Source organism: Molossus molossus, unplaced genomic scaffold (genome assembly GCF_014108415.1).
Source record: "Molossus molossus isolate mMolMol1 unplaced genomic scaffold, mMolMol1.p scaffold_m16_p_4, whole genome shotgun sequence".
NCBI classification, from domain to species: Eukaryota; Metazoa; Chordata; class Mammalia; order Chiroptera; family Molossidae; genus Molossus; species Molossus molossus.
In genome coordinates, this window is record NW_023425377.1 from 109,644,030 (window position 1) to 109,657,682 (window position 13,653).

General features: G+C 39.7%; 1 protein-coding gene across 11 annotated transcripts in view; it reads left to right on the forward strand.

Moving 5' to 3' along the window:
* SLC10A7 (solute carrier family 10 member 7) overlaps positions 1–13,653 on the forward strand; it is a 219,334-nt gene that overhangs the window by 20,797 nt on the left and 184,884 nt on the right. The window contains exon 5 of one of the 11 annotated variants that reach the window (XM_036240400.1): positions 12,064–12,123. The exons of 8 other annotated variants lie outside the window; for them this stretch is intronic. In XM_036240400.1, coding sequence (XP_036096293.1) covers positions 12,064–12,084 — 21 coding nt within the window. In that variant the 3' untranslated portion in view covers positions 12,085–12,123. Of the gene's footprint in view, positions 1–144; positions 311–12,063; positions 12,124–13,653 lie in introns of those variants that run through there. 2 more of the 11 variants (XM_036240401.1, XM_036240402.1) reach the window with 2 other exon arrangements.

Below are 13,653 nucleotides of genomic sequence, written 5' to 3' on the forward strand. Positions count from 1 at the left end.
TTGGGAATACCTAGCAGTAGACTGTCTGGAAAATCTAGTAGGTGTATGTTTTAGTGTATTTCAACCAAGGGAGGAATCACCAATAAATCGTTATAAATCATCTATAAATAGTTTCTGAAGTGAACCACTTCTTTTCATTTATAGGCACTCTCCTTTTAACCACAGATACATGTTTAACTTTTTAAGAAATTGCCCAAGTATTTTCAAAAGGAGTTGGACCATTTGACATTTCGAGCAGCGGTGTCTGGCAGTCTTTTTCATTTCAGCTCTTCTGATATGTGTGCGGTGGTATCTCATTGTGGCTTTAAGTTTGCATGTCCTAGTGACTAGTGATGGTGAGCACTGTTATCTTTCCACATGCCTATTTGTTATCCATGTCTTTTTTGGTAAAATGTATATTAAATATTTTGGTTTTGGGAGGGATTGTTTTATTTTCTTATTGATAGGATTTGAGAGTTTTATACATTTTGGATACAAGTCCCGTTCATCAGATACATGCTTTATAAGTATTTTCTCCCAGTGTGTTGTTTATTTTTCAATTTCTTACCAGTGTCTTGAAGAGTGAGATGGTAGTGGAGACACTAAGGTGTGGTTGGATTCCTTAATGTATTTTGGAGGCACAGGATATGTCGATGAGTTGGATGAGAGGGTGTGAGAGAAAGAGAGGCTTCAAGAATACCTTCAAGGTTTTTGACTGAGCAGTTGAAAGGATGGAGTTGCTGATATGGAGATGAGTACTATGTGAGAGCAGGTTTTGGGAGTTATCTGTCTAGGTGGTAACTAAGAATGCCCAAATCTCAATGGCTAAACATATAGGTTAATTTCTTGCTCTTGGTACATGTCCCCTGTGGGTGAGTTGGAAGGTCTCTGCAGTCCCTAAGGAAGCGTGGTTAATGGAAGCCCCAAGTCTTGAAGATACACCATTTGGATGGAACGCAGAGCATTTTCAGTTGCCACAGCAGGGAAAGAGAGAGATCAGAGTCAACAATGGGCTTTTCACTGTCCACGCTGGCAGTGACACATAGCACTTCTGCTCACATTAACTTGGCTAGAACGAGTCATGTGGCTTTACCATGTGTTGTCATTGATGTGCCCTGAAGAGGAGAACTGGATATTGGTGAACACTTGTAATGTTATCTGTGTGGGTAAAGATCAAGAATTTGTGTTTGGTTGTATTAGATGCCTATTACATGTCCAAATGGAAATTGTGTGTTAGAGATACAGAGTTGAGAGCTCAGGACTAAACTGGAGGGATAAATTAGGGTCATCAGTGAGTACATGATATTTCAAGCCAAGATTAGAGGAGATTACCTGGGGAGAGAGCATAGATAGAAAAGAAAAGAGGTTCAAGAACTGAGCTCTGGGACCCTCCATCACAGAGAGGGTAACCAGTGAGGAGTAACCAGCAAGGCAACATAGAAAACAATTAGTGAGATGGAAAGAAAGACAAGGAAGCATGTTATTCTGAAAGCCAGGTCATGAAAGTGTTTGAAGGAAAGGGGTATGATCAGCTATATCAAATTCTGCTGATGTAAGTTGTGTAAGGTGAATTCTGAGAATTTACTCTTGAATTAAGCTACATGGAGGTTACTGATAACCTCATCCAGAGTGGTTTTGGTAAAGTAAAGGGGCAAATGCTTGTTTGGAGTAGTTCAAGGAAAAAGAGGAAGAGAGGAATTAGAGGCGAGTTACAGATGTCTGTTTTCAGGTCCTTTGTGATAAAATGGAATAGAGAAATGGGGCTGTATTCAGAGGAGGATGTGGGGTCAAGACTTTTTTTTAGTGCAGAAATTAACTGCGTGTCTCTATCACGATGGGGATTGTAAAGTAGAGTGAGAGCAGCTGATTTAAGAGAGGGTGATGGAGTTATTTATTTGGGCAAGTGGGAGAGAATGGTGTTGGGTTGTAAGAGCTTCGGTAGGAACTTGGACCACTTATTAGTAATAACAGGAGGGAAGACAGAGAGTGTGGATATATGTGGAGGGGGGTAGACGGAGCGCACGTGGGAGTTTTCTTGTGATGACTTCTATTTTTTCCCAGCAGCTGAGAGTCATAACCGGGTAAGTGCTATGAAAGTTTGAGATGAGAGCAGAACTGTGCCATCGCTGTCTAGATGAGGAGAGTGAGTTAGCTGGAGAGTAGGTAGCAAGCCAGGCAGCCCTAAGGAACCAGCTGAGATTTAGTCATGCATTTAAAGTGAAGCCAGGCATCACGGTGGTGTGTTTTTTCTCAGCTACATTTAGCTTCTTGGTGTAGGAATAGAACTGGCAGATAGTTGGAAACCCAGTTTCATTATGCTAATTCTTTCAGTTGCCACATAATTAGTGAAATAGAGGAGTCATAGGAGTTTTGAACTAGTGCCTGCTATGACTTTCTATTGCCTTGAAATAATTTGAGGAAAGGGTTTCTTTTGGTGCATCTGAGACCATTGTTCATTGGTTTAAATGTGTCATTTATCTCTTCCTTTCTAATGTGATTCCCTTAAGAGCTTAAAAGCCAAAAAACCTTTTTGTTCTCAAATGACTTTTGGCAGAAGTTCAAAGTTCACTTATTTTTCTTGACAATAACATATAGCATTAAAAAAGTGTATTTACATGTTTATTCCCCAATAGATATTTAAATTATTTACATTAATGTTGTATGTCAATAATGTTGAATTTACAAACATTTTCTTTGTTTTCTAATGTCGTTGGTCTGGTTCTTTAAATGTTTATATGGAGAGTCTTTATAACTCCCAAACATTGGGGAGTAAGATTCAGTTTCTCATAAATATGGAAAATTGAGCTTCAGAAATAAAGCTTACGAAGTCCAGTTTGGTCATATTTTCTGATATGAAATGAATATACTATTTTATACTTCTTCTTATGGAAGAAAGTGATCTGCAAGTAAAAAATATTAGATAATTTTAAGTTTAATGTTTTTCTAAAATAATGTTATAAAGTAACTGAATATAAGCTTTTGCTGAAGTAAATTTAAGGGAAGATGAATCTAGTCTACAGATGGAAAGTGAATTTATTAGTGCATGTAAATGAAAGGTCCAAAAGCTGAGTCCAGTATCAGGTGCCACTAGTGAAGGTTCTGAGTCTCCTTCTCGGCGATTCTCTGTTTTGTTTGCCACTCTGCGCTTTGTCCTCTCGAGGGTTTCAACACGGTAGGAAAGTTGCCGCGCATTTCCATGTCCTTTCAAACTGACTGGTCTTTGCAGGACTTATGGCATGTAAGAAACCTTTTTATCTTCCACTTTGTGTTATTAAACTTCTTAACATGTAGTTTATGCTCATATATATTTATATCTACGTCTTTTATATATATATACGTTTAGTGTACACCCTCGTGTATAAAAGAACATCTGTGATTATGTAGCATATTTGTATTTAATGATTTGAGGGAATGTATGTTGATATAATAGTGTCGTTATATAACTTAGGGAGAAATTTTTTCTGTTACCAATAAGCCTTTTATTTTAAAGTTTTTCTTTTCATAAAACTATTGGTTACCAAAAGGTTTTGTCATGGATGAAAAGTTATTGCCTCCTTTAAACTCACAGCTTGTACTTTGGCAAGAAATAGCCTTATTACCTTTTGTTGAAGTGATAAAACAAATTGTTTTTATAACTTAGGTAATTTTGTTTCAGGGAGCCAACTAGAATTTAGAGTAATTTTTAGCAACACAAGGAACTCAATGTATGTGCATAACAATGCATAGTGTGGAATGCTGGTGTATCCTTAAGGAATGGAAATGAGGCTGTCCAGGGTAGAGCTGACTGGCAGTCTTATTTTGTGGCCTTTAAATTTTAAACTACTTTTATTTAAATATTGCAACCATGGTTAGGTTATTTTTTTCTGGTTGTTATTTATTTATTCCAGTGTTTTAAGTATAACTTTTCAAAAGTGTGCTGTTGACATCGTCTGATTGATGGTGATGTTGGGTGTATGTGCGTGTGCGTGCGTGTGCAGCTTTAGTTTCTTAAATAATAGAAAAAGTAATAAGACTTGGTGAATCCTAATTTTATTTCTTAGTATAAGAAAGAAGATAGATAAAAAATGTTTTCTGTTCATTATAACATGGGAGATATAGGATAAGCGCTTATCCTTTCTTTGAAACCGTATGTTTAAACTTCTGTTCCAATATAAAGTTCTGAGTTAAAAAAAATAAGATTTTACCCCCAAAAGCCTTACAGAAATTTTAAACCTTATGGGACTTGCTAAGGAAATCATTGTATTAAAATTCAAGTAACTTCTGCCTTATAGTATCTACCACAGGGATTCCTTTTATAAAAGAAGGTTCTTTTTAAATAAACTGGAAAATCATTTCCCTGAGTTTGAAGAGAAGGTGTTAGGCAGTTTTCACGCTGTTATAGAGATATTTCATTTCTCTGTCACTTACGCTGGTATTTTATGAAACAGTACAAAGGTGGGTTTGGGAGAAGATGGACTATCTTCTTCAACCCAAGTACTTCTTGTTTTGCAAACTAAGACAGCAAAGGATTCAGCTCAAAGCCACTGCCTAAAAAATGTGAAGTCACATTTTTAATGAGTTCTTCATTCCCAGGTAACGTTGCAAAGTTATATCTTTGTAAAATTTTATGATTCTGTGCCTGAAACTTAAGTAGGAGAGATATACAGAAAAGGATTTCTGCCTTCAAATATCTGAAGGAAAAAGGAAAGGAAAGGAAAGCATTAAGAATCATAATAGATATAAATGAGGGCAATTTAGACGTTTCCAGTCGTATCTGAGAGTAATATTTTATGCTGAACTCTTTGTTATCTGTGTTTAAGGCTAAGCCTTGTTATTTGAACCATGAAAATAAGGCACCTTCAGCACTGATAGCAGTGTACTGATTATAGGCCTGTTATATATGTTGCCTTTGTTTATCTTTCTGTTTCTCAAAGTGGATTCTGTAGATCACCTACACTGGCATTACCTGGGGTGATTAGGGGAAAAAAATTCTTCACCTTAGACCTATTGTATTAGAATGTATTAGAGATGGGCCTCAGGATTCTACTTTTTAAAGAAATTATGAAAAAATAGATCTTTAAAAGGTCTCTAAAACACACATGTATAGCTTAAAGCATAATAATAAACCCCACTGTGCTCACTATCCCACTTCAGAAATAGAATGTGATACTCAACCAGTAGTTAAGCATCCACTTCATATAGACACTGTTTTCTACCAGAGAGGATAAACAAACAGGAGAATTAAATCTGGGGCCTTCCTTCCAGAAGCCTGTATTTAGTGTGACATTATACTATTCAAAACATCTCTGTTTCATGCCATAAACCTCACAAACATAGGCAAAACAGAATGGAATGGCTTTATATTGGCTCATATCATCAAATTATCGTTTTCCTTTTTTGTGTAAAAAAAAGCAAAAGGCACCCCAAGTGAGTTCAGCCCCACTTGTCTGTGTGTGACAGCCAGAGTTCAGTTTGGGGACCTGGACTGCGTTAGCTTCTTGTGGGCGGTAGGCTGTCCTGCCTAGGCTGGGGTTAGGGCAGCTCGCTTCACTTAATGCAAACGCAGTTAGCTGGCGTTCTGACGATATTGCTTAGCAGATGGAAGGGTTTAGAGCTCTTTGGCAGCCATGTAGCTTCCCAAATACATTTTTGGCTAAGGTTTGATTTCGGGTATAGTAGAAAGGTAACAAGTTAAGAGAGTGTGTGTGTTAATTTCATAAATGAGGTTAGTGCCCAAATCTTTTCAGTGACAATTTAAGAATGTCTCCTGAGCAAAGAAAATTGTTGCCTGTGGTGAACTCTTTAAGTCATAGACGAAGGTCATGGCAACCTGAGTATATTTTGAAAAGGTTTTCTATCTGCTTGGAAAGCAAATGAAGCACTCATTACTAACTTTAAAGTTATAGCTCTGAGAGGATTTTTTTGCTAGAGGTGAAAGATCAAGATCATCACAGCCCAAACTGAGACAGAAAGTTCAATTTCTGGATTATCAGGGAGGCCTGAAACATTTCAAGGTTATATTGCATTATCAGTGGAGAGTTGATCTTGCTAATCCAATGCATGAAGATAAGGTGCATTGAAACATTTATAAAGGCATTTAGAGGAGATCTGATCAGCAGAGAGAAAACTGGAGTGAGAATCTGATCTGTCAGTCACTTGTCTCAGCTTCAGCAATCACGTGGCCTTTCTGGGCCTTGCCTTTCTCCTCTGTTTAATGGAGCTGTTACTGCTTTTGCTTGCAGCGGAAGTTTAATGGCGTCACGGAGGAATCTTGTATCTGAAAAAGGCTGGCAGTGTTGAGCCCTCTTGCAAGGTGGCTGTCGAGGCTCCTTGCTGTCTGGGAAATGGAAACTGTTTTATCCCTTTGGCAGGTGAAAGAACAGAAGTAATAGCAGCAGCAGCAAGACATTCCTGTCCCTTCTCTTCTTCCACATCTACCTTTAAACTTCAGTTTTGTTTTCTGGATCTGGTTAGCATTCTCAGGATGACTAGAAAGAGTCGAGTGTGTTTGTTTTAAGCTGCTGTAAAACTTGTGACATATACCTAGATTTCTTAAGACTTTTGTGTGTTAATTTAGAAGTCTTTCATTTAATCCCTTCATGCCTCTCAGGTCTTCCATTTCTGCATCTTTAACCAAGAGGCTCTCCTTAATGCTTGGTAGTGATTTCTGTTCACCAAATCCAGTGGCCAGTTCTCAGTTGTCGTCCTACGTGATTTGGCTACAGCCTTTGACACCACGGCTACTGACCCCCAGTGTCCTTTGCTTCCCGAACTCTTCTCTCCCAGCTTTCTTGCTGCATTCCATCACTCCTTTTCTTCTTGTCTAACTCCTTTCCCATCCCAGTGGAGTGTCCTCCAGGGACCTGATCTTGAAACACCTTGTTTAGCGTTGCCAGATTTCTGTTTCTGAGTCCTTCCCTCTGTAGTTGAAGTCATTTGACCCTCACCTTTGGGTCCAACTCTGCCACAGACATAAGGACCAGTCCTCATTTTGGATGAGATGTATTTAAAGAATGCAGCTTACCACACTGCAGCACAGTTATCACCATCTTTGGTGCTAGGCCACATGACCTTTAGCAAAGGATACACTTGCCAAAGAATCAAAGCGGGTGTTTGATGTCTACGTTTACCATGACTCACCTGGTAGTCTGAGTGGTCACCAGGTAAACCCAGGACCTCTCAGAGCCTTGGTTTCCTCATCAGAGGAGCAATAGTATTTGCATCCATATTTCTTAGGATTGTTTACAAGGATCTCCTCACATCATGTGCAGAAGTACTTGTAAATTGTGAGGGAACATACCAAGCAAGCATCAGTATTATCATCATTGCAGAGGTTTGTCACTGATGAAATCACCTGCTCCTCCAAGTCATTATCATTGCATTTGCAAGAATCTGATCTTCTAAGTGCACTCATTCATTCATTTCATTCATTCATCTAAAAATGTATGTTGAATGCTAGCTATAGCTTGCTATATATAGTATCATCACAGAATTTTAAGTTTAATAAGAGATATAAAAGCACAACAGTAAATTACAGTGTAAGATAGTGTTCAATAAATTTACAAGATGGTGGGGTTTTAAAGATATTTAGTGTGTATTATAGGCCTCAGTATTTTTGTGTCAACATTTCCTGCCATCCTGGAGTGCTATGTTGAATATCCAAGATTACTCCTGCTGGAAACAAAAAGGTGCGGGAAGCCAGATTAGTAATGGAAAGACTGCTTTGGGGATTTAGAACCAAATATTGGGGGGATTGAACAGATTTTCAGGGTGTTTCCTCCAAACTGTAAACCTGGCCCTGTCCTGGTACCTCAGCTGGTTGGAGAGTTGTCTGTATACCAAAAGGCAACAGGTTCGATTCCTGGTCAGGGCACATGCCCAGGTTGCATGTTGGATCCTTTATCAGGGGTCATGCTGGAGGCAACTGATTGACGTTTCTCTCTTACATCGATGTTTCTCTCTCTCTCTCCATTTATCTCTTTAAAAATCAATCATTTTGGGTGTTCTTTTTTTCAGTTATTTTAACCAATTACATGTAAGCAAGGTTGTTTTCAGGGAAAATATCTTGGGAAAATATACATAAGGACCTATATAAATGAAGGAAAATACTCTGTCATTTTGAGCTCTTTGCTTCTTGGTGAAATATGATCTACTTTATGGCATTAATTGTAGATCTTTGTACTTTCTCAGTTTATTCTCTCTATTATATTATATGTTTTAGAAAAGAGGATTACATTATACTTGTGTCCTTCATATGAAAGTGGTTAGCAACTAGCAGACTAAAAGAGTCAAGCTTAACCTTTACTGCATTGCTGCAAACTTTGGAAATGACCTTTTAGAACTATACTTGCTTTATGAAGACATCAGGCTGTGTCTGAGTATCTAATAAGAACATCCTGCTTAGTGAAGTAGATTTTTCAAGCAGATTATTCATGACCAAGAATACTTGGATCCAAACTAATGGTCCAAATGTATTTGAGTGGGACTGAGCTGCATTCTAATAAAGTGATATTGGACTTGCAGGGCTCTAAATGAGTGATTTGCATTTAAAACAAACAAACAAAATAACAAGAAAAACAACCTACAGATAGAAACTGAAAAGTTTCCAAGGTGCAGTTACTTTGTGTAATTTACTCTCTCCTCTCCTCTCTTCCCTTCTCACCTTTCCCTGTATCCCTCCACCTTTCTCCTTTCCTTCCCTTCTTTCTCCTCTCCCCTCTTCCCTTTTGGGGGAAAAAATTACCAATCAGTATTTACTAAATTGATTTTCTGAACTACAGTTTGAAAAACAATACTGTAACCTGTAGTGGACACCTGCCATCCATGTTTCCTCTTGAGCCAGCTCCTCTGATCTTCTGGACAAATGGTCTGGCCTTTGGTATATCCTCAGGGGGATTCTTGGTCTTTTCTTGCTTGCAGACAATTCCTTTGGTCTGGGCCCTCAGACTGCTTTGAGGGCTTTGTGTCCCTGATAACGTCTGTAGCTGCTTGTGCTCAGCTCACTTGACTGGTCTGCAGTGACCTCCTCCTCTGTCTGTATCCACCAGTGAAGGCCTGCCTGTCGGTCAAGGCCCAGCTCAGACACCACCTCCCTCTCAAGAAGCCTTTGCAGATGCCCAGTCTGAATGAATCTTTTCTTCACTTTTTTTGTGCCTCTATTGTGACACTCACCCTTAATCAGATGTTTTTGCATGTATTTGGCTCTCCAACCAGTTCTTGCATTTTCTTTGCAGGAACTGCTTTTCTTTGTGTTCCTTTAATGCGGTTCAAGAGTGTCCATAATAAAAATGGTGTAGGATTGGAGGAAACTAGAGAAGGACTCCAGTTTTCTCATATCATAGACTGACCCCATTAGAGTTGTTCAGAACAATGATAAAGTCACTTACGCTGCAGTAATTTCCTTAACTGTATGTTCTCAGACTCTCCTTCAAGGACCTTTTCATATATCGTGCGTGTCAAAATAAAGTGGGATGGAATTGAACAGTGTTCTGTCCAGAGTAGCCATATTTTCTCACTGGTGCAAGTACATTTTAGACGCTGTTAAGTATTTAGAGTTTATGTTCCACAGTGTTCCTCATTGAATGATCTTTCACATACTGACCCGGAGACAGCGTTATTACGAACTTCCTTTCTAATTGCAATTACATTAAGTTCACACTGGTTTGAAAATGGTACACTTTTTCAACTAGGCATATGGTGATAGTTTAATTCTCACATCAGTCTGAGAAATTACCTATATGAGGTAAAGCATATTTATGTATTTATACATGTCGACGTAAAAAACGTCCAGACCTGGAGAGAATTTTTATGAGTTTATTTGAGCCAAACTTAACAGTTGCCAGGAAGCAAAATCTCAGCAGATTGAGAAAATGCTCCAGAGAATAGCAGTTTTCAGCTTATTTTATACATTAGAATCAACGGAGGAGGCGTGAGGGAGGGTTACACGAGATCCACTGGTGGTAGATGAAGGGTGCAGGAGAAAGCAAAGTGGAGAAATGTCTGGGATTGGATAAAAAGGCAAAATAGACACATACTTCTTTGACATTGGTGGGTACAGGATGTAGTCATGAACGTCTACAGCACATAGAGAAGGTGTGTGGGGATCAAGATAGCAATGAGGCTTCTGTGGTCTCCTGCTCTACCTGCCACTGTGCCTTGAGGGGTCTGGAAAAGAAAATTACTCTGACACTTCAAAGGTCTGTTATCCTAGATACATGGGAACCATGCACAGGGCTCACTTAAGGTGAAGGTGGACCCTTGTCAAGGAGGCTACAGGCCTAGGCCAGGACTGCCTGCCATGACTTGCTTTAAGTTAGGAATTTTTATGTTCAGACCATCCATGTGCTTACTTTCGGTCTCTGAGTTTGTAGGGCCTGCCATGCAGGCCTCCTCTGAGCTTGTTGGGGTCAGCATGTGGCCCCTTTTTTGTCCACACATACGAGTGTGTTTTTAAAATTTATAATGAGTTAGCCTGTGAAAAATGCTCACAACTTTTGTGGACCTCCCTTATCAAGGACAATGGGGACTGAGTTTACATCAAGTGTTTGTCAGATAAGCCTTATTGCATGGGTCCTATGGAGTTGTTAGCATGCGTTTATTCTTTTTGTTCTCTAAGGTTTGATATTTCCAGATCCTCAGTAGTTTCAGTTACCAACTACTCTACCTTGTGCTTGCACACTTGCTATTAAAGGTGGGCTATCTAGTCACAATTTCGTGTGAGAAACGAGAGCCGGCGTTAAAATAAAAAAAGGATCTACCACGCTCAAGTAGTCTATAAAGAGAGGCATGAGTTCTGTTGGTTTGATATTGTTATCTTTTTATAGATCAAAACTGAAATTTTGTTGGAGGAATTATGTGTCTCCCTTTAAAAATTTTTAATTTTCAAATTGTGTTTAAAAACTTCTGAGGGTAAAAAAAAAAGAGCCTGCTTTAAGAAACAGTTTGTCTCTGTTGATGAACTTTTACAACTTTAGACCCAATTCATTATAAATTGATTATCAATAGAGAAAGAGGAAAGAAGTTAATTGAGTTAGAGGCTTGTTTATAAGGAGCTACCCGCTGGGCGAAGCCGAAGCTCAGGTTTTGCACAGCCTCTTAGGGATGTGAAGACGTGCTGGCACATTTCTGCACTTGCTAATTTCTGACCTCGAAGGGGAGAAGGGCACCGCAGGACAGTGGAATGACTCCGAACTGCAACAAGGCATCATTCCGGGAAGCACTGCTGCCTGTGGTGGGCAGTCCTGTTCCCCGAGTGGATGCAGCCGGCTGCTAACCCGCAGCGAGAGATGACTGTGAGCACAGGAAGCTCTTGCCATCAAAGTGATAAGACTCGCCAGTGCTTTTAGAGGCCGTGATACGTGTCGATCCTCGTTCTCAGGGCTTTATATAGATTGACTCCTTTAATCCTTTTAATGACTTTTTGAGATAGGTGCTGTTATTATCCCCATTTTTTAGATGAGAAAACTGACACCAAAAAAAGATTAAGAAACTTGTGCAGGGTTATATAGCAAAAACAGAGGACAGATGGCATAGAAGCTCTCCAGCTACACAGGGCATAGTGCCCGAACTTCCCGGGTGAGAAAAATAGAGGTCGACCTACAGTTAGACCCAAAAGCCAGCAGATTGGTAAAAAATGATCCCTAAAAAGTTGTGTGGGCATTGATTGCTGTACTTGACTGCAGGCCTTTCTTCAGGAAGCTTTGCCTCTCCGCCAGGGCCCTTCACAGTCGAGGCCCGTGCGGCACCGAAGGCCATAGTGCGTGTGTGTCTCACTGAGCCTGCCTTAGGTGCAGGAATGTGTCTTGTTTTTTTACTGTTGCATTCTCTGTTCCCCTGCAGTATTTGGCAGATATTGAGACGCAGTGGTATATTAGAACAGATTAATATTTTTGAAAGAATTTGTTTCAATCTAGCCTTTTCAGTGCCTCGATTTAATTATGTCTTATTAAGGAAATAATTCATAACCATTTTTATTTTGTCCTTTGTTAAATAAACTTTTATAGAAAAGTCATCAACTTCTATAGAAAAATCATGATACATAGTTGGCTGCCTCTTGTAACATTTTGGCTTCTCTCAGTTATTCACACCCATTGTGCTTTGTCTCAGCATCAGCCGCCACAGCCGTGAACACGGTGGCAGCCTCCCGAATGGCTGGCATGACGCCTGGAAGGAAATTAGAGACTGTTACATGGTTGATTTGTCCTGGAAGAAAATAAAAGACTTCTATAAAGTTGATCTTGCATTTTCAAACCTATTAAGTGATGAAAAATGTACACAGACATTTTAGTAGCTAAATGAGACCTTTGATCTGTTTTCTTTCTCTTTAGTTTTGGGTGATCTGAAACGATCAAGTAAATTTCTTGTGTAGGAAAAATGATTTTGACATGAGAAGTCATTTTTTAAAAATATGTTTCATTTATTTTTTGGAGAGATAGGAAGAGAGAGAGAGAGAGCGAGCGAGAGAGAGAGAAACATCGATATGAGAGAGAAACATCGATCGATCGGCTGCCTCCTGCACATCCCTTACTGGAGATTGAGCCCACAACCTGGGCATGTGCCTTGACTGGGAATTGAACCGGAACCTCTCAGTCCATGGGAAAACGCTCAATCTACTGAGCCACACAGGCTGGGCAGAAAACATTTTTTTGGAGTGAAATAAATGGTGATTTAAAATAGTGATTTCTCTATGGAAGTTTTAGTCTATCTAGAATTAAAGTATATATGAGAATGCTTCTTTAGGTCATCTCCTAGTGTGATAAGTACAGTGTAGATTATGTTGCGTTATCTCATGAAGTACTTTTAACCTGTGTTTTCTCCTTGTAACTTTCCAACAATTGTATGAAGTAGATAGGACTGGTGTTATATTATCCCGATTTTTGTGTTTGGTCAAATTAGGATTTAGAGAGGTGACAACGAAAGTCACACAGCTGGGAAGTGTGGCCTCCTTCTCCAGGACACTTCCATCCGATTATACACTATCTCAAGCAAACGGCATAGTTCCAGAAATCATTCACAAGAGAAAGAGCTCTTCAGTCTTTTGTTGGTTCCTCATTAAAAGAGGATGGCTTGAAATTTTTCTGGGAGCTGAATGTCAGTGCACTATTAACTTAAACAAATTACTGAGCACTTGCAATTTACAGAGCACTGAGCTAATATTTTGAGTGGGGAAATAGCATACAAAGAGAATCCAACCTAGTCTGCTTTCACAGAGGTCGGTAACAAAAAGGGGGAAATTAGCAGGAGCATAAACACAAGTGCATATGAATGAGCAAGTAGGGTAAGTAAGGAGGGGCTGGCGAGGTCCCTAGGGCTGGAGCCAGGCCTTGGGTCCTGGTTAGAAAGTTGGTTCTTGGAAGTCATAGGCTTTTAGTTTCTCTCCCAATGGTTAGAGCATTTTTAGAGAGGCCTCCCCAGTGGGGTTAAGATAACAAACTGGTTGGAAGATCCAAGAGAATGGGTCTGATGGAAGGGGTGCTGTCCCAGTGGCTGGTCGGTGTGCAGACCTCCTGGATGTAGGAGCAAGGAGTGCGGGCTGGCCCAGGGGAACATGCATTGTGGCTGACAGCTGGGCTGCAAATGTCGCTTCCTTATGCTTGGTCGGTGGCAGAATTAAAACTTTGCCGTGTCCCGTAGATATCAGATGTGAATGGAATAAGCAAACACTTGGGCGGTGTGGGTGGGTCAGGGGCACAGGTA